The sequence below is a fragment of the Monomorium pharaonis genome, chromosome 8 (genome assembly GCF_013373865.1).
Source record: "Monomorium pharaonis isolate MP-MQ-018 chromosome 8, ASM1337386v2, whole genome shotgun sequence".
Classification (NCBI taxonomy): Eukaryota; Metazoa; Arthropoda; class Insecta; order Hymenoptera; family Formicidae; genus Monomorium; species Monomorium pharaonis.
In genome coordinates this window covers 21,789,561-21,808,604 of record NC_050474.1, presented here as the reverse complement: position 1 = coordinate 21,808,604, position 19,044 = coordinate 21,789,561, and the positions used below count along the sequence as shown (strand labels likewise).

Sequence of the window (19,044 nt, the reverse complement as noted above, 5' to 3'; positions counted from 1 at the left end):
CAGTATTTAAATATTAATCTATAATTGCTATCTTTGAAACAAGTGGACAAGATGGATAACAAACAATACCTCTTATTTTAAACTTAATCTTGATTATTAATCTTAAATTTCTATTAAAAAAAAACCACGGAAAATAGCAACACTATTCAACACATTTTATATTTACTTAAGATTTATAATTTTTAAGATTAGGATATTGTAAGATATAAACTTAACAAATTTTACAATACTGTGATTGTTAATTTAATTAACAATTAATGTAGTTCTGTTAGTTCAATATAACTCACGATCTACGACCTATGACCTGACAGAAGGTAGACCACTTGAACTTTTTTCTGTCCCGTGTGAATCGATCCTATCCTGTAATTATCCTATCGGCAAAAAATTACATTCACGTAACCCTTCGTACTGAACTTCTAACTACGCCGCGACAGAACAATCGCAGTAACGGAGGTAATTCACGCAGACGCGAGAGCGTACATAATGCAAACTGACAGGTTTCACTGTACCTTCATCCGTCAGTTGCGATCGCACAGCCGCATAACAAACAAGCGAGAGGGAGAATCGGTTTCCCCTTCAGTTCGCTCGTATGCATACCATGATCGGACATACGGATCTACGAAATTCCAATTACGAGGACGACATTAAGTATACCGTGCAGGTGCACAGGCTGATTCTGGGACTGATCGGTGTGTGGCCGAACTTCGAGAAACCTCAGAAATGGGCGAGATTTCTTAGGGGACTCCTCAGGATCGTGTGTTGCTTCCTTTTGTCCTTCAATCTAATACCGTGGATACTGTACATGTTCCTTATCGTGGACACATTCAAGGGCCGACTCAAAATGCTTGGTGCATTGTTCTTCTACAGCATGGTACCTGCCATGTACTGCACGTTGATGTTACGGCAAGATCGTATTAAGGAATGCATGAGGCACTTGCAGGAGGACTGGCGAAATGTGCAGGACGTGAACGATCGCAGAATAATGTTGGACAAGGCCAGAGCCGGACGTTTTATCCTGATCTGCACTACGGTGTTTCTGTTCACCAGTGGCTTCACCTACCGTTTGATTAAGCCAATAGTTCGCGGCAAGATTACCATCGGAAATGTGACCATCAGGCCGCTGGTGCAGGGCAACTATTACATCTTCTTCGATCCGCAGAAAAGTCCCGCTTACGAAATCGTGTTTTCCATGCACTTGGTGACCGGCATCGTCATTTATATCGTGACAACCAGCGTTTGTGGAATTACCGCGCTGTTCACCATGCACGTTTGCGGACAGCTCAAGATGTTGACCATATGGCTGGAGAACTTGCCGAACGAAGACCATTGGTCGAAAGAATGCGCCGTTGCTCAAAGATTGGCGACGATTGTCATGCATCACGTAAGGATACGTAAGTAAGTAGCTGAAATTATTATATATTTTCTGTTAATTCTAAGTTTCTTTTTAGGTTTGCAATTTGTCTCAATAATTTCTTAAAGTACTTACAATTTTACTTGTAGTATTTTTTCAAATTTTTACTAATGTTTTCTATTTGAATTTTAAATTCAGACAGATTCTAGGTAAATTTATTCCTTGTATTATTAGCTTTATACGATTTAAAGATCTTATCAAATATGATGTTAATTTAAAAAAATGTTAACATACAATATTGAACACTACAATAATAAATAATCTCGAATTCTAGATTTTTACATCAGATACAAGGTGTCGTGGGAGAAATGTGTTTTATCGAAATTATTGGAAGCACTTTAATACTGTGTCTTTTAGGATATTACGTGATAACGGTACGCACTAGTGTATTCATATTTATTAATGTCTTACATCTATCTTCAATATAGCACGTAAATTTTTTGCATATAATTATATTATTTGAATAAAATAAAAACATTCTAGGGATGGGAACAGAATGATGCACTATCCTCTATGACGTATGCTATAATGCTCGTATCCTTTACCTTCAATATTTTTATATTATGTTACATTGGGGAAGTTTTAAGTAGTCAGGTAGGGTACGTAGATAACAGAAATGCAGGTATATAAAATATTATTAACAGAAAAACAGCTTACGTAAAAATAAAAAAAATATCGTAAAATATATAAAATAAAAAATGTAAATAAAAATATTTAAAAGAAATTGAAAAATTTTTACAATGAAATACTAATACACATGCACTTGTTACACTTTGCATAACAGGGGAGTGAAGTAAACACAACTTGCTGTACAATCGATTGGTATTGCTTGCCTAGTAAAGAAGCTCGTTATCTTATCCTAGTAATCGCCATGGCCAGATATCCTGTGAAGCTCACAGCGGGTAAAGTGATCGATCTTTCATTCAACAGTTTTGGCGCCGTAAGCAATTTTGTCTCTACATTTCACCCACACTACAACAATCACAAAGCTTTCATTATAAAAGTTAGATATTCACACAAACGGTACTTTTAAGTATTATTTTTGTTAATAAATATAGTATTATTTCGATAATTATAATTTCTCCATAAACATATACATTTTTACACATAATATAATGCAAATAATTTTTATTTACTTTTTAGATTGTTAGAACTGCGATGGCATATTTGAATTTGCTGCGAACGGTCACTATGTAACTGAGTGAATATTACGTGACATAAAAAAACATGTAACATGCAAAACGAGTATTTGTAATTCGAAACCTTCAAAAGTATCCATGCAGTATTCAATTTCATTTTTAATCTCTAAAAGTTTTTTATCCAAAATCTAATCTTTCCACTTATAAAATATAATATAAACATATAACTTCAATAATTCAATTATTAACAAAAAAAGTTAGCAAGTAAAATATACATCTCATGTATATTTCTTATATAGTGTATACATATAATGCAGAGTAATATTTAAATCGTCTTTTTAGTTCGCAAACCACTTCGTAGCACAGTTCACTCTTTTTCTATGAGAGACTTATTTCTTTCCGCCAGACTCATTGTAAAGATCAAACGCGCGTTCGTCAGCTTACAATGTCGTTCCTTCTTCACGGATTTTCTAAAAGGGAATCTAATCGAAATATAACAACACGTTGCCTCGCGTGTAACCTTTCTATCAATATGACAGCTATTATAAGATACACCTTTCAGGAAATGAAACGATTCTCGAAGCACCACGTACCCTTCTCAGATAATCGTGCAAAGTTTCCCTACTCGCATAGAATTATATTTTCCGCGTAAAATCCCTTTTTTCTTCTACGAAGAATCTACAAAGTGGCGCAAGCGCAAATCACGCCGAGGACAGGCTTGAGCCCTCGCGACTGGTCAGTACACATTAATCATCCGTGCTACGATAATGGAGAGTTTACCCCGTTATCCTGATCCTCTTAACGGACCTGAGTTGTACAATCAAAATTACAAAAACGATATTCGACACAGCATGCAACTGAATATCTGGGTAATGAAGATAATCGGCACGTGGCCGGTGAGATACTCCTGGAACGAGACGCTATGGAACAGAGTGTTGAATGTAATCTGCTACGTGCTGTTGGCTTTCCTCTTGATCCCAAGCGGCATGTACATCTTCCTGGAGATCAAAGACTTCTACAACCAGCTGAAACTGGGGAGCGCTCTCACCTTCTTCTTCATGGCTGTGATAAAGTACTGCGCTCTACTTCTGCGTGAGGGCGATATACGCAGATGCGTCGATTACATCGAGGGTGACTGGAGGAACGTAAGATATACGGAGGAGAAGAAAATCATGCTGGACAACGCAAACTTTGGCCGTCGGCTGGTGATCATTTGCAGTATCTTTATGTACGGCGGCGTCCTGTTCTATTTCGTGGCGGTACCGCTGACTCGCGCGAAGATTATCGAGGAGAACGGCAATTTCACTTATCGCAGGCTGGTGTTCCCGGTGCCCAACGTGATCGTCGACACTCGCCGCAGTCCTATCAACGAGATCTTTTATTTCATCCAGCTGTTCGCCGGCTTTGTCGCCCATAACATCACGGTGGCCGCGTGCGGCTTAGCAGCCCTCCTTGCGATGCATGCTTGCGGACAGCTGCAGGTACTCATATCCTGGATAAACCATTTAGTTGATGGTCGAGAAGGCGTCAATGAAACAACGGACGAGAGACTATCAAAGATTATACAATTACACGTGAGAATCTTGAAGTAAGTATAAGAGTAAGTATAAATTTAGACATACGTTGCGCGTGTATCATCCATCAAAAGTTGTGCAATACCAAAAATGAAATTATATCGACAATGCTTTGCATTAAGAGAATATTTATTAATAATATTTAAATAATTAACAAGTAAACTTTTTTTAATAAAAAGATGTTGCGCCATGAAATATAAATCTTATTTAAAAAAAATAAAATGCGATTACTTGTTTCCTGCATTTTTAGTTTCATATCATTAATCGAAGAGTTGTTACATGAAATATCTCTAGTGGAAGTTGTGGGATGTACGATGAATATATGTTTCCTCGGATATTATTGCATGATGGTACATATTTATTTCATATAAATACATGAAATATTGTTAAAAATACATCAAAGAATTAATATTCCAGTTTAGTGTTGTTTATTTGGCATTCATGTGTTGTATATTGCAGGAATGGGATTTCAAGCAACCTGTAAGCGGTTTAACATATTTGATACTCCTCATTTCACTTACATTCAACATATTCATATTTTGTTACATAGGCGAACTTTTAACAGAACAGGTACACCCGTCATTTTCACATACAAAACATCGTTACATAATGTGCAGGTCTTCCGATAACGATATATATAATAGCATGAGATAATTTAAAACACTTTTAACAATCATCTATAGCAGAAATCTTATGACAGACTATAAAAGTACGCGAGAGTTCGTACATGATTGACTGGCACCGACTTCCGGAAAAAAAGAGCCTTGCCATTATCTTGATAATCTGTATGTCTAATGCAACCACGAGACTTACTGCTGGAAATATAATCGAACTATCCATCAGCAGCTTTGGTGATGTAAGTATATATCCACATTATAATAAAAAACAAATCAGAATTTTAAATTTTATATTAATATTCTTTAAGACAAGAAAGATTCAATTTTTTATTAAAAAAGAACATATAAAAAACTGATTTTACGATAGAAATATGTAAATATATTTGAGTTAATTGCAGACATATTATAACAAGACAATTCTTTTAATAACAATAGGTTATCAAATCGTCTGTCGCTTACTTGAATATACTACGAACGTTTACTGCTTGAGAAAGTGTGATTTGAATTGTAGTAAAAATCATCAATTCATGACATTAAATCTTACACGAAACAGCAATAAACTTCAAATATTTTTATTCGACAAATCTTGGTGATTGCTCATAAAATAATCAAAGTATGTAATGCACTTTTTTATTTAATATTTGATATAACTTGGAAACTAGACTTCGCTTCAAGTAGTACCCTTAGATACGTGCATTTTTATTACTTTATAATACCTTTAATACTCAGCAATTAAATATAATAAAATCTCCCAATATATCCCCATAATAATATTTTAAAAATAAATAATATTAGAATACAAGTGTGTGTATGAGAAATAAACTGATATATTTTATAATAGATTATAAAATAATTTTTACAATTTGGAAAACAATAAGTGAAATAATACAAAACATTTCTTTTATTTAAAAAAATATATTGTATGTAATAATTTTATTTCAAATGGCAACTGTATAGGTATCATTGTATGATATGTGTTTACGTGCGTTAAATTATATTTATCCACGTGTAAAACCGTACAGTATCTCTCTCTCTCTTTCTCTTACGCAAGAAAAAACACTTAATCTCCATCCCGATCACGAAATCACGGAAAAAAATCTCTGTGAAGAATATAAATTTTTCCATTTATAATTCATGAAGAGACAGGTGCAGTACTATATGAGGAAACCTTGATCCCCCTCGCGGAAATCGAGAATTGCGTCTGTGAAGTTTACCCTTCACATTCTGTCAATCGTATGATCACCCCTTTCATAGAAGAAAGTCGCGTAGAACGGCGCAGACGCGACCTTTGACTTTCCTCGATCAAACCCTATCGCGCGAGCCTCTCAGTCACCGTCGAGCTCTCGTTTCTGAAATAATGCTAGAAACCACAATGAAAAGAACAAATCCTGTCGCGACCGTCTACAATCACGAGAAAGATCTACAGCTGAGTATCCAACTCAATCGTTGGATATTAAAACCGATTGGTGCCTGGCCGAAACTAAGCGAAATTTCACGTATGGAAAGATACGCGTACGGATTAGTGAATGTAATTTGCACCAGTCTGATCGGCTTCCTCTTCGTACCCTCTGCCATATTCATGGTGCTCGAAATGGATGACACCTACCACATCTTGAAACTTTCCGGGCCGCTGAGTTTTTGCCTGATGGCCGTTATCAAGTACTCCTCGCTGATCTTCCGCGAGAATGACATCCGCATTGGTATCCAGCATATCGAGAATGACTGGATAAGCACTCGGCATTACGGCGATCGGATCATCATGATTAGAAACGCGAAATTCGGCCGACGTCTCGTGTCGATCTGCGCGTTCTTTATGTACGGCGGTGCAGTATTCTATTATCTTGCTCTGCCCTTTAGTAAAGGCAAAATCACGGAATACGATGGAAATCTGACGTACCGGCCACTAGTGTATCCAGTCGCCAAGGTGATCGTCGACGCGCGACATAGTCCAATTAGTGAGATCCTCTTTTGGCTTCAGTGTCTATCAGGTTTTATAGCACACTCCATCACTGCCGGTGCCTGCAGCTTAGCCGCCGTATTCGCGATGCACGCTTACGGCCGCCTCGAAGTCTTAATACAGTGGATCGAACACCTAGTGGATGGTCGGGAAGATTTCTACGATAACATAGACGAGAGGCTGGCGATGATCGTGCAGCAGCACGTTCGAATCTTACGGTAAGTTAATCTCTGCCTCTCTGAAGATTGTCGGTCTTGAATTTTTCATTAAATCATCTATATAATGTTCTCATTACCTTCCAGTTTTATATCGCTAACGGACAAAGTACTGCGTGAAATATCTGTGGTGGAAATTGTAGGATGTACGTTAAACATGTGTTTTCTTGGATATTATACTCTCACGGTATGCATATCGTACAAAAAGTACGTACCATGCAAAGCGCATCGCTTTCTCGAAGCAATATCGGAAATCGCCGTGTACTAATTACAACACGTATAATGTGTCTTCGAATACAGGAATCTTTACGTTCCAGGAATGGGAGAGTAAAGAGACTGCAAGTTATATAACATATATTGTTCTGCTTATATCTCTTACGTTCAATATTTTTATATTTTGTTATATCGGCGAACTTGTCGCCGAAAAGGTAAAATTTTCATAATTGAAACATCTGCCTGCACCTGCACAAAAAGATATTTTACTGCTAAGCAAAGTAATTATTCAATTTTTTCTTCTTTTAAATAAGTTATCTTTAACAAAGAATATTTTCTTGGTAATAATAATAAAATATGTACTCAGTAAATTTTAAAAAGATTTGTACTCAACTAAGTATTCAAACAAGATTTATTCAAACAAGATTCTTTTAAAGAACATTATAAAGTTTAAACAAAATAATAAAATTAAATTTTTGTTTTAACCTGATATTCTTGATTAAAAATATCAAAACTTGTTAAGATTTAGAACATATTTTGAATAAATTTGCTTATAATAAGTTCATGATAATTTGCGATATGAATTATAAGAGAAATTTTTGAAATAATTAAATAAGATATTTACTTAAAAACAGTATATATTTTTGTATGTGATAAATTTAATGACAAATTTAATGAAAAATATATTTTTAAAATTACAAAAGTTTTATACAATTATAATGTAATAATGTTGCAAGAAAAATAATTTTGTGAATAGTGCAAGAAGATTGGCAAGGTATCATATATGATCGATTGGCATCGTCTATCAGAAAAAAAGGGTCTCGCTCTCGTGTTGATGATAGCTATGTCCAATGCGTCAATCAAACTTACTGCTGGAAATCTCTTCGAATTATCTCTTAGTACTTTCGGCGACGTAAGTAATACAATATCAATATCTATTATATTTTTTGAGCAGTATGATTTACATTATTCGTTTAAATTGGTAGGTTGTTAAAACATCTGTCGCTTATTTAAACATGCTACGTACATTAACTAAATGAAATTACTCTCTCTCTCTTGTTGCAATGTAAAAATTATTAATTTGACCACCTATTAATTGCAAAATGAATACTAATTATCTAATATATATATTGAAAAGAAAAAAAATAAACATGATTTTAATAAATAAAAAAGTAGTTACAATTAATTAAAATATTTATTTAAAAAAAGAGTATAATATATTTTCTACATATTTTCCTTTAGAATATATCTTGTGCAATGCAAAATACAATTAAAAATATTTTATATATTATTATATATTACTTTATGCTCGTAGTTTAATATTATTTATTCGCAAGAATTTATATATATATATATATATATATATATATATATATATATATAAAATCTATATATATAAATCAAATTCTTTAAATGTAACATATGTATGTAAATTGTAATATTTTATTTATTGGAAATTTGCTTGCTAGAAACGTATACAAATTACCTAATTCTATTTTATTATGAAAGAATTTCTCTAACTCAAGATATATCATAATATAAGACGAAGTATTTTCTTCAGTTAAAAATCTATAGCAACAATATTTGTATATTGAATTTAAATAAACTCACTACGTAACGTAAGTGTATACGCAGGTAAAATCATATTCATGCACATGATTATACTATAGTACCTTACGCATGAAGGAAACGCTTGCCATCAGCATGGATAAATCGCGGAAAATATCTCCTCCAAGAATCTTTCCGTTCATAATTCATAAAGAGTCAGGTGCAGTACCACATGAGGAAACCTTGATCCCCTCACGGAAATTGAAAATTATTACAAAGTTCACCCTTCGTAGTCTGCCGATCGCCCCTCTTCTTAGAAGGGAAGTCGCACAGAGTAGCGCAGTCGCGTTTGACTTTCTACGCACGAGTTCTTACACAATCCCATCAGTAGCTATCGAGCTTTCGCCGCATCAACCATGAACAAAACTATTATCACGGAAACGGCAATTCCAGTCGCAATCATTTACGATCACAAAAAAGATATGCAGCTAAGTATCCAGCTGAATCGTTGGATACTAAAGCCGCTCGGTGCATGGCCGAAATCAGCCAAGATTTCACGTACAGAAAGATACGTGTATGCGCTAGTGAACGTCATTTGCGTTAGTCTAATCGGCTTCCTTTTTGTACCCTCCGCAATCTTCATGGTGCTCGAAATGGATGATATGTACAACATCTTGAAACTCTTTGGACCTCTAAATTTCTGCATAATGAACATTATAAAATATTTATCGCTGATCTTCCGCGGGAACGACATCCGCAGCGGTATCGAGCATATCGAGAGTGACTGGATGAACACTCGACATAACGGTGATCGGGAGATCATGATCAGGAATGCGAAATTTGGCCGACATCTCGTGTCGATCTGTGCGTTCTTTATGTACGGCGGTGTCGTGTTCTATTATTTCGCCCTGCCCTTCAGTACAGGCAAGATTACGGAGAACGATGGAAATCTGACGTACCGGCCATTAGTGTATCCAGTCGCCAAAATGATTGTCGACACGCGACATAGTCCAATTAGTGAGATTTTTTTCTGGGTGCAATTTCTGTCAGGTTTCATCGTGCACTCGATCAATGCCGGTGCCAGCAGCTTGGCCGCCGCTTTTGCAATGCACGCTTACGGCCGTCTAGAAGTTTTAATACAGTGGATCGAACACTTCGTCGATGGCCGAGAAGATTTATATGATAATGTGAATGAAAGATTGGCGATGATCGTGCAGCAGCACGTTCGAATTCTAAAGTAAGTCAGTTTCCGATGAGCATCTTCGTTGATAGCTCTTGTCTTCTGCTATATAGCTGCTATATCCCTGTATAGCTTAAATTTATTTTTACTGTGGGTAACACTTAATAAAAAAATACTTTTTCTATAGAAAATATTTTCCGCGCAATAACGTGTCTGTTACTTCCAGCTTTATATCGCTGATGGACAAAATATTGCGTGAAATATCAATACTGGAAGTTGTAGGATGTACAATAAGCATGTGTCTCCTCGGATATTATTTTGTCATGGTATGCATATCGTACAAAAAAAGTACGTACTATTATTGCCGATTTGCAACAAGTACGTCAATAATTTTGAATAAAAGAATTATTACATTCTAGGAATGGAAGCTTAAAAACGCGACAAGTTATGTAACATACATTGTTTTATATACCTCCCTTACGTTCAATATTTTTATATATTGTTACATCGGCGAACTTGTTGCCGAAAAGGTAAAGTCTTACAATTCTAATTTAAAGCATTTTCATAAAATTCCTTTGCATCTGTGATGAATTTAATGTTAAACATCACAAATACATATTCACAATCTACTTTTACAGTAGCAAAAAAAATTCTACTGATTAATAAAAAATTTATAAAATTTGTAATTTATATGTTTTTAAAAAGTCATTTCTAACAAAGTAAGTATAGTTATGTTACATATAAAAAATAAAGGACATAATTCCGTAAACAGTGCAAGGAGATTGGCGAGATGTCATACATGACCGAGTGGCATCGTCTATCGGGAAAAAAAAGCCTCGGCCTCATCTTGATGATCGCTATGTCCAACACATCGGTCAAACTTACCGCCGGAAATATCTTTGAGTTGTCTCTCAGTACTTTCAGCGACGTGAGTAAAACAGTGTCAATGCATGTTGTATCTGTTTGCGAGTAGCAGCATAATTTACATTTTTCATCCAATCATTAGGTGGTTAAAACATCGTTTGGTTATTTGAACATGCTGCGTACATTAACTTCATAAAACATGTTGGAAATAAAAGTTGTTAATACGACCACACTACAAATTAGTTATATATGATATGGAGAAAAAAAGAGAAAAATGATTTTTAATCAATAGAAGAATGACGTATTTATAAAATATATTTCTTATAAAAAAAACAATCTTTCTTATATACTTTCCTCAAAAATATGTTTTGGCACTGCACATATAATTACTAGAGGTTTGTTTTTTATTTCTGCACTGCTGCACTAGTCCAGTAAGTAAGAATGAGTAAAAATATATTTGTCTTATTCTAACTTATTGCACCAGTGCAGCAGTGCAAGAATAAAAAAACAAACCTAAAAATATGCAAAGTGCAACCCAAAATGTTCAAATTTTGTATCTGTATTGTTGCGCGAATTGTAGTATTTGGTAATATATATGTGTAAAAAATGTAATATTTTACTTGTATGACATTTTACTTACATAGTAATTTGCTGCATATGTTGCGGACAAAGTTCGAAACTTGCCCCCTTTCAGACTTATAATTTTTAATTTTACAAAGTCGTATGTATACTACGCGTCGTACGGCAATCCTTTTGTTTGCATTTATCGGATAATTTAGCATGTGAAATTCGCCAACCCCTTTCATATAACCCCATCATTATGCGCAGACGTTTGGTACACGCAAGCGCGATACAGTCTGCTCATATACAGACCACCCATTATCAATACATATGTCCAGTCATGCTCGAGCTTCTGATCTCAACTGTTATCCGACATCTGTTTCCCGAAATTCGTAAACGCTATTAACGGAACTACCGGAAATTTCCAACGTTCAAGAAAGAACGAGACAAATACAAAATTTACAGTTAAGAATTTAATCGTGTTTTAATATAAGTTAAATTAATAAACAAAAAAAAACTTAAAATTAAATAAAGTTAATTATGGAAGGCTCATCGAAGACAAACGAAAATGAAGACGATTTTAATTATGCAGTACAAATAACTCGCGTTATCATGCGAGCGCTTGGTCTGTGGCCGATTCCCAAATATGCTTCCATGGTGGAAAGAATTGCGATCCGTTTGCAAAATGTCATTTGCTATTTTTTATTCGCGTTTATCGTCGTGCCGGGACTTCTATTGATATTTCTGAAGGAACACGATATTAAACGTAGAGTGAGATTGCTTGGACCGATTTTGAATTGTTGGATGGGTTTGATGAAGTACAGCCTGTTCATATATCACGCGAAAGAAATTCAATTTTGCTTGGAGCAGGCGCGACAGGACTGGAGGGATACAGTCGATTGGAGAAATCGAAAAGCAATGTTATTTAAGGCGAAAATAGGTCGAAAGTTCGCGATCTTTTCTGCCATTTTCATGTACGTCGGTGGATTGTCTTATCGCACCATCGTACCGCTCTCGAAGGGACGAATGCTCACGCCGATGAACACTACGGTGAGAGCGCTGGCATGTCCAAGTTACTTCGTCAAGTTCGATGAACAGGCCACACCGGCATACGAGATCGTTTTCACCCTGCAATTCTTCGCAGGACTGCTCACCTACTCGATAACAGTCGGCGCTGCTGGACTGGCTGCATTCTTCGTCCTGCACGGTTGCGGGCAATTAAAAGTTTTAATCGATAAAATCCAACGTATCAATGATATCCTAGATGCTGATGATCGAACTGTCGTGATGTTGCTGGCTGATATCGTGGAGCATCAGATAAAAGTGAAAAAGTGAGTCAATGATGCGTAAGAAGGAAAATATTTTTATATAAATAAAACGTTTCCTTATTATACATAATATTTGTCAAACGCAAAAAATAATGCGCAAAATAAAACTGAATAATTACGTAATTTAATTAGCATGTCATTTGTTTTATTAGATATATTCTGGTACAATATAATGCTATAAGTACAATCTGCATAAATATTACAATCACTAAGTAGATAAATCGTTTGTTTACAGTTTTTTAAAAGAAGTAGAAAGAGCTATGCGATACGTATTATTAGTGGAAATAGTGGGTTGTACTCTACTTTTATGTCTTACGGGATATTACATTATTATGGTAATCACGTTAAACGATTTTCGCTTTTATCCACATGTAATAATGTAATAGTTTAAGTAATTTTTTTATATAGAAATTAATATTAAGACAATGCTTGTCAAAGTATAATATTGTCATTACTGTTTCGAAAATTTCATGTATTACAATAGTGTTAACTTTATAGGAATGGGAAAACAGCGATTCCACAGCCATGTTAACTATGACTGTGATACTTACATCTTTTGTAATTTCTATTTTTACTAATTGCTACGTCGGTCAATTGCTAACGGATCAGGTAGTCAGCATTGATACATTATTTGCTGTAAAAATTAACACCAATATTTTTATAAATACCCACAAAGTATACCTATTAATTAATCATGACAGAGCATTAAGGTTGGTTCAATAACGTCCACAACAAATTGGTATCGTCTTCCGTACAAAAAAGCCCGCGGTTTAATCTTAATAATGGCAATTTCCAATATTCCGGCAAAAATCACGGCGGGAAAGATGATGGAAATGTCTCTACCTACGTTCAGTAATGTAAGTATAAAAGTTTATTTTATTTAAATATGTTAGTATCAAATTATACATGCATTATTATTTTGATATTTCATAGATCGTTAAAACGGCGGTGGCATATTTTAATCTACTGAGAAAATTTATGTAAAAAAATTTATATAATATTGAATATTAATGTATAATTAATGTTATCTTTAAAACAAACGGATAAAATAAACAATTAATACTTCTTCTCTATTTTAATCTTACTTTTTTATTAAAACATTTTATAAGAAATCAAGAAAAAGTAAAGAGTAACTTTTCGGTATGTTTTACATTTATTTAAGATTTTTAATTTTCAGACATTGTATTATAAGATGTATTAATTAACAATTCCTGTAATTCTGTTAGTCTCGTTCAATTAGTTTAATATAATCCACAATGAACAACCTATAACCTAACACAATGCAGATTGCTCACTGTTGTTAAAAGGCATCCCGTTTAAATCAATCCTACCCTGTAATTTGTCCCTTATAGACAAAAAATTGCGCGTATGTAATCTTTTGTACGAAACTTTTAATTGCTCTGCGACAGAACACCGCAGTAACAAAAAACGTGTATGATGCAAACCGATTTCGTTATACCTTTTATCAATTACGATCGTGCGATCTAACTTGTGAACAAGTGGTCTAATAAAAAGATCAGTTTTTTCCTCTTTTCATTTTTACGTGTGCAATTATTAAAAGCGTGCGTGGATAAATACAATTATAAAGATATTATAAAGCATATCGTGCCAATGCATATACAGGGATTAATCAGTGGCCAAATTTGAAGTAATTCCGAAAAAAATAAATGAGACGTTTCAAATTTCTCAATCTATTTCATGTTCAACCTAATATTGTAAGTATATATATTGTAATATTGTCACTATATATATTTCTGATCATTAATGTTCAAAAATGTTCTACAGTGACAAGTTTTGATTGATGACATTTTAAAATAATATAAGAAGTCAAATTTTATTAAAAACAATAGTTTATCAAATTAATTAAAATGTTTATTTAAAATGTTACAAACATTTACCACTTGAGAGAGTATAATTTGATTTTTATTTATTAAAGGATATTAAATCTTACGTAAAATATCAAAATATGTCCATTCAATAAATCTTTGTGATTAAGTTCCAAATAGAGAAAATATGTTATTTTGCACCGTTTCAGTTAAAATGTATTACGATAGAGATCGGACTTATCTTTTTAGACGGTATTTGGATAATATCCTTGAACAAATGCTCGTATAGATACAAAACAATTAATTTAAGATATGAAAGTTTATTAAGTTTAGATATAAAACGTAAAGTTTAATCGATGTCTCTTATCGATCTGTGCGTTTTTTATATACAACAGTGCCACATTCCATTATTTATTTCAGTAAAGACAAGATCACGTAGATAGAGTATGATAAAAATCTAATATATGAATCGTCAAGATGATTATCAACGCATAACATAATAATTAATCAAATATATCTCATATGTAGGTTTAATGCTTTTATATTTTGTTATATATTGGCGAGTTTTTTTGTGACAAGAAAATAGAATTTTTAAGTATTTTTAATTTAAAGCATTCCTCGCACATATAAATCAAGATAAATTAAAAAATAATGAAATTTAAAAAATTAAATATATATAATCAAACATATATATCTTCAAAAGTGTTATTTTTTGAAAGTGTGTTTGTCTTAATAATACTTAGCAATTATTAATTTCAAATTTATTTTTAAACTGTTAATTTTCACTCAATAATACGTACACTTTTAAACATTTATGTACTTGGCACATACACTTCCCTTTCTTTAAAAAGTTTTTTCAACTTTTACATATATATAAAACATTCTGCTTACCTAGGCCGTACAAATTACCTAAATCCACTTTTTCTTGTAATTTTAAACTTTAGTAAATCGTATATATGTCATGCTTCGTATGGTGATCTTTCCCCTCGCAATATTGCATTTATCGGACAATGTAGCACGTAAAATTTGCCAACTTCTTTCATGTAACCCTATCATTATGCGCAGACGTTTTGTACACGCAAGCGCGATACTCAGTCTGCTTTTACTACTGAAAGAGAAACCATCCATTATCACATACATCCGTTCAGTCATGCTCGAGCTTCTGGTCTCGCTTGATCATCTGTTATTCGTAAACCCGAAATGCGCACACACTATTAAAGGAAATAACGGAAATTTCCAGTGCTCAAAAAAGAACGAGAGACACGCAAAGATCGCGATCGAAGATTCAGTCGCGTGTTAAATATAAATTAAAAAGGAAAAGAAAGAAATGTTCAAGCTAATCATGAAAGGTTCGTCAAAGACGAATAAACATGAAAATGACTTCACCTACGCAGTGCAAGTGACTCGCGTTATCCTGCGAATGATCGGCGCGTGGCCACTTTCCAATTATGTTTCCAACGTGGAAAGAATCGCGACCCGCCTACAAAACATTTGTTGCTACTTTTTATTCGCGTTTACGATCATACCGGGTTTCCTGCTGATGTTTCTAAAGGAACGCGACTCCAAACGAAAAGTGAAATTACTCGCGCCACTTCTCAATTCTTGGGCGAGTTGCGTGAAGTACAGCCTGCTCGTGTATCACGCGAGAGAGATTCAATCTTGCCTGAAGCAGGTGCGACAGGATTGGATGAATACAGTCGATCTGAACAGTCGAGAAGCAATGTTATCTAATGCAAAAGTAGGCCGCCAGTTCGCGATCGTTTCTGCCATTTTCATGTACATCAGCGGATTGTTTTTCCGCGTCATCGTGCCACTCTCGAAAGGACGAATGCTCACGCCGATGAACACCACGGTGAGAGCGTTGCCATGCCCGAGTTACTTTGTTAAATTCAATGAACAGGCCTCACCGGCGTACGAGATCGTCTTCATCCTGCAATTCTTCGCAGGACTAATCACCTACTCGGTAACGGTCGGCGTTGCCGGACTGGCTGCATTTTTCGTTATGCACGTTTGCGGACAATTAAGCGTTTTAATTGGCAAGCTCCAATGTATCAATAATATGCTGGAACCCGAGGATCGAACTATCACGATATTGCTGGCTGATATCGTAGAGCATCATATAAGAGTGAAAGGGTGAGTCTAGAAATTTGAACGAGGTGGAAAATTTTTATCGAAATAAAACGTCTTATTAATTTTGTTAAGTGCAAATAATTACGAAATTGATATACGATCTAATTAACGTCATTATTTTTTAAATATATTCTACAATATAATGTACTCTAAAGGAAAATCTGTAAATATTACAATTACTAAATATATGAATCGTTTGTTTATAGTTTTCTAAAACAAGTAGAGGAAACTATGCGATTTGTATGGTTATCAGAAATAGTGAGCTCTACTATAGTTTTGTGTCTTACGGGGTACTACATTATTATGGTAATCACAATGAATAATTTTCGCGACTTTATTTCTACATAATGATTTGACTTCGAAATTTAAATTATTATTATTAGTAATAATTAGTTAAACTTTAAAGTTAAATAATATTAAATTGATATTTAACTAAATTAAAATAGTATTTATCAAATATTACTATTTCAAAAGTTTCTTGCAATAGTGTTGACTTTATAGGAATGGGAAAATAATAATTCTACAGCAACGTTTAGTTATTCTGTGATGCTGGTATCTTTGACTTTTTCTATTTTTACTAATTGTTACGTTGGTCAACTATTAACGGATCAGGTAGCAAATGTTAATATATTATTTGGTGTAAAAATTTGACATTAACATTTTCATGAGTATTTCACAAAATACACACTTAATTAATTATGATAGAGCTCCAAGTTTGGTTTAATGGCATCTACGATGAATTGGTATCGTCTTCCGCATAAAAGAACTCGTTCTTTAATCCTGATAATGGCGATTTCCAATATTCCAGCAAAAATCTCTGCAGGAAAGTTGATAGACATGTCTCTACTAACGTTCAGTAATGTAAGTGTTGAAGCTTATCTTTAATTTACTAGTAGTTAAATTACACGTCTATTTCGTCATTTCTTAGATCGTTAAAACGTCGGTGGCATATTTTAATCTACTCCGAAAATTCGTCTGATTATGAAATCTGCAAATGACACAACAACTATACAGTGATACAGTACTCAAATATTAATTGTAATTGTGTAATTAATTCCTATATTTGAAACAAATGGATAAGATAAACAATCAATTTTTATTTTAATCTTAATTTCATATTCTTATTTTAATTATTCGAGTCAGTTCAATTTAATCCACGATCCGTGTTCTATGACCTGACACAAGGTAAATCGTTTGTACTTTTGCTAAAGTACCTTTTCGTTCAAATCGATTCTGCCCTGTAATTATCTCCTATCGGCAAAAAGTTATGTGCACGCAATTTATCGTATCAAACTTTTAATTGCGCTGCGACAAAACCACTATGATGACACAAACGCAAGAGCGTGCATAATGTAAATGCTGATTTGTCAAACTTTTCATTTACTTTCCTCCTCGCCAATAAGTGATCCAGAAAGAATCGTTTTTTCCTCTTTTGTATGCTATTATTGAATGTATAATCCAATTAGTGAGATTCTCTTTTGGCTTTAGTGTTTATCAGATTTTATAGAACACTCCATCACTGCCGGTACCTGCAGTTTTATAGCCACCTTATTCGCGATGGCCGCCTCCAAGTCTCAATACAAATCGAATACTTAGTATATGGTGGGGAAGATTTCTACATAGATGATAACATAGATGAAAGGCTGGCGATGATCGTGCAACAGCACGTTCGAATCTTACGGTAAGTTAATCTCTGCCTCGCTGAGTATCGTCGGTCTTGAATTTTTCATTAAATCATCTATTATATAATGTTTTCATTATCTTCCAGTTTTATATCACTAACGGACAAAGTACTGCGTGAAATATCTGTAGTGGAAATTGTAGGATGTACGTTAAACATGTGTTTTCTTGGATATTGTACTCTTACGGTATGCATATCGTACAAAAAGTACGTACAATGCAAAGTGCATCGCTATATCGAAGCAATATCGGAAATCGCCGTATACAAATTACAACACACGTATAATGTTTTCGAATACAGGATTATTTACGTTTCAGGAATGGGAGAGTAAAGAGACTAAAAGTTATGTAACATGTGTTGTTCTATTTATATCTCTTACGTTCAATATTTTTATTATATCGGCAATTATATTTTTGTTATATCAACGAAAAGTAAAATTTTCATAATCAAAACATCCACTTGCATCTGCACAAAAAGATATTTTATTGCTAAGTAGTTGTTCAATTTTTTTCTTTTTTTAAGTAAGTTATCTTTAATAAAGAATATTTTCTTGGTAATAATAATAAAATATATACTCATTAAATTTTTAAAAGATTTGTACTCAACCAAGTACTTAAACAAGATTTATATCCTTTTGAAGAACATTAGAAAATTCAAAAAAAAAAAAATAAAATTGAATTTTTGTTTTAAGTTGATATTCTTGATTAAAATATTCTTGATCTCAACTTGTTAAGATTTGAAACATATTTTAAATAAACTTGCTTATAATTTATGCTAATTTGCAATGTAAAGAGAAATTT

At 33.8% G+C, this 19,044-nt stretch overlaps 5 protein-coding genes across 15 annotated transcripts; all 5 read left to right on the top strand.

Annotated features, from left to right (window-relative positions):
• Window positions 1-9: 9 nt before the first annotated feature.
• Window positions 10-2,710, top strand: LOC118644179 (odorant receptor 85f-like). Of its 3 annotated transcripts, XM_036291356.1 has the most exons (5): window positions 12-1,395; window positions 1,686-1,785; window positions 1,895-2,005; window positions 2,196-2,351; window positions 2,555-2,710. In XM_036291356.1, the coding sequence occupies exons 1-5, from the start codon at window positions 590-592 to the stop codon at window positions 2,606-2,608; spliced, it is 1,227 nt and encodes a 408-aa protein (XP_036147249.1). In that variant the 5' UTR covers window positions 12-589; the 3' UTR covers window positions 2,609-2,710. The 3 variants fall into 3 exon arrangements, with proteins under 3 accessions (XP_036147248.1, XP_036147249.1, XP_036147250.1); XM_036291355.1 differs by lacking the exon at window positions 2,555-2,710 and having other exon boundaries at window positions 10-1,395; window positions 2,196-2,542; XM_036291357.1 differs by lacking the exon at window positions 2,555-2,710 and having other exon boundaries at window positions 13-1,395; window positions 1,895-2,010; window positions 2,196-2,340.
• A 107-nt stretch (window positions 2,711-2,817) lies between these two features.
• On the top strand, window positions 2,818-5,610 carry LOC105834983 (odorant receptor 85f). 2 transcript variants are annotated; one of them, XM_012677880.3, is made up of 5 exons: window positions 2,819-4,138; window positions 4,375-4,474; window positions 4,584-4,694; window positions 4,825-4,980; window positions 5,177-5,610. In XM_012677880.3, the coding sequence occupies exons 1-5, from the start codon at window positions 3,318-3,320 to the stop codon at window positions 5,228-5,230; spliced, it is 1,242 nt and encodes a 413-aa protein (XP_012533334.2). In that variant the 5' UTR covers window positions 2,819-3,317; the 3' UTR covers window positions 5,231-5,610. The 2 variants fall into 2 exon arrangements, with proteins under 2 accessions (XP_036147240.1, XP_012533334.2); XM_036291347.1 differs by having other exon boundaries at window positions 2,818-4,138; window positions 4,825-5,610.
• A 63-nt stretch (window positions 5,611-5,673) lies between these two features.
• LOC118647112 (odorant receptor 63a-like) lies at window positions 5,674-8,236 on the top strand. 2 transcript variants are annotated; one of them, XM_036291350.1, is made up of 5 exons: window positions 5,674-6,916; window positions 7,001-7,100; window positions 7,231-7,341; window positions 7,884-8,039; window positions 8,113-8,236. In XM_036291350.1, exons 1-5 carry the CDS (start codon window positions 6,099-6,101, stop codon window positions 8,164-8,166), a joined length of 1,239 nt encoding a protein of 412 aa, XP_036147243.1. In that variant the 5' UTR covers window positions 5,674-6,098; the 3' UTR covers window positions 8,167-8,236. The 2 variants fall into 2 exon arrangements, 1 of the variants encoding a protein (XP_036147243.1); XR_004964416.1 differs by having other exon boundaries at window positions 7,231-7,407; window positions 7,884-8,236.
• A 555-nt stretch (window positions 8,237-8,791) lies between these two features.
• On the top strand, window positions 8,792-13,680 carry LOC105830249 (odorant receptor 4). The gene is made up of 9 exons (XM_036291346.1): window positions 8,792-9,911; window positions 10,081-10,180; window positions 10,274-10,384; window positions 10,627-10,782; window positions 12,150-12,610; window positions 12,843-12,942; window positions 13,106-13,216; window positions 13,309-13,464; window positions 13,541-13,680. Exons 1-9 carry the CDS (start codon window positions 9,091-9,093, stop codon window positions 13,589-13,591), a joined length of 2,067 nt encoding a protein of 688 aa, XP_036147239.1. The 5' UTR covers window positions 8,792-9,090; the 3' UTR covers window positions 13,592-13,680.
• A 2,053-nt stretch (window positions 13,681-15,733) lies between these two features.
• On the top strand, window positions 15,734-18,917 carry LOC105830248 (odorant receptor 33a). Of its 7 annotated transcripts, none has more exons than XR_004964419.1 (4): window positions 15,734-16,566; window positions 17,372-17,424; window positions 18,052-18,244; window positions 18,332-18,917. XR_004964419.1 is itself a non-coding variant. In XM_036291352.1 (3 exons), the coding sequence occupies exons 1-2, from the start codon at window positions 15,761-15,763 to the stop codon at window positions 17,421-17,423; spliced, it is 858 nt and encodes a 285-aa protein (XP_036147245.1). In that variant the 5' UTR covers window positions 15,734-15,760; the 3' UTR covers window position 17,424; window positions 17,492-17,558. The 7 variants fall into 7 exon arrangements, 3 of the variants coding, with proteins under 3 accessions (XP_036147245.1, XP_036147244.1, XP_036147247.1); XR_004964418.1 differs by having other exon boundaries at window positions 16,770-17,424; XR_004964420.1 differs by lacking the exon at window positions 15,734-16,566 and adding an exon at window positions 16,925-17,175 and having other exon boundaries at window positions 17,269-17,424.
• Window positions 18,918-19,044: the final 127 nt, after the last annotated feature.

Coding starts and splice junctions, on each gene's coding strand:
- LOC105834983 (XM_036291347.1), top strand. CDS start 3,318: ATGGAGAGTTTACCCCGTTATCCTGATCCTCTTAACGGACCTGAGTTG. Junction 4,475..4,583: donor TCGGATATTATTGCATGATG/GTACATATTTAT, acceptor TGTATATTGCAG/GAATGGGATTTCAAGCAACC. Junction 4,695..4,824: donor GCGAACTTTTAACAGAACAG/GTACACCCGTCA, acceptor ATCTTATGACAG/ACTATAAAAGTACGCGAGAG.
- LOC105830249 (XM_036291346.1), top strand. CDS start 9,091: ATGAACAAAACTATTATCACGGAAACGGCAATTCCAGTCGCAATCATT. Junction 10,385..10,626: donor GCGAACTTGTTGCCGAAAAG/GTAAAGTCTTAC, acceptor TTCCGTAAACAG/TGCAAGGAGATTGGCGAGAT. Junction 13,217..13,308: donor GTCAATTGCTAACGGATCAG/GTAGTCAGCATT, acceptor TAATCATGACAG/AGCATTAAGGTTGGTTCAAT.
- LOC105830248 (XM_036291351.1), top strand. CDS start 15,761: ATGTTCAAGCTAATCATGAAAGGTTCGTCAAAGACGAATAAACATGAA. Junction 16,567..16,769: donor CATCATATAAGAGTGAAAGG/GTGAGTCTAGAA, acceptor GTTTGTTTATAG/TTTTCTAAAACAAGTAGAGG.
- LOC118647112 (XM_036291350.1), top strand. CDS start 6,099: ATGCTAGAAACCACAATGAAAAGAACAAATCCTGTCGCGACCGTCTAC. Junction 7,101..7,230: donor TTGGATATTATACTCTCACG/GTATGCATATCG, acceptor TTTACGTTCCAG/GAATGGGAGAGTAAAGAGAC. Junction 8,040..8,112: donor CTCTTAGTACTTTCGGCGAC/GTAAGTAATACA, acceptor TTAAATTGGTAG/GTTGTTAAAACATCTGTCGC.
- LOC118644179 (XM_036291355.1), top strand. CDS start 590: ATGCATACCATGATCGGACATACGGATCTACGAAATTCCAATTACGAG. Junction 1,396..1,685: donor CATCACGTAAGGATACGTAA/GTAAGTAGCTGA, acceptor CTCGAATTCTAG/ATTTTTACATCAGATACAAG. Junction 1,786..1,894: donor TAGGATATTACGTGATAACG/GTACGCACTAGT, acceptor AAAACATTCTAG/GGATGGGAACAGAATGATGC.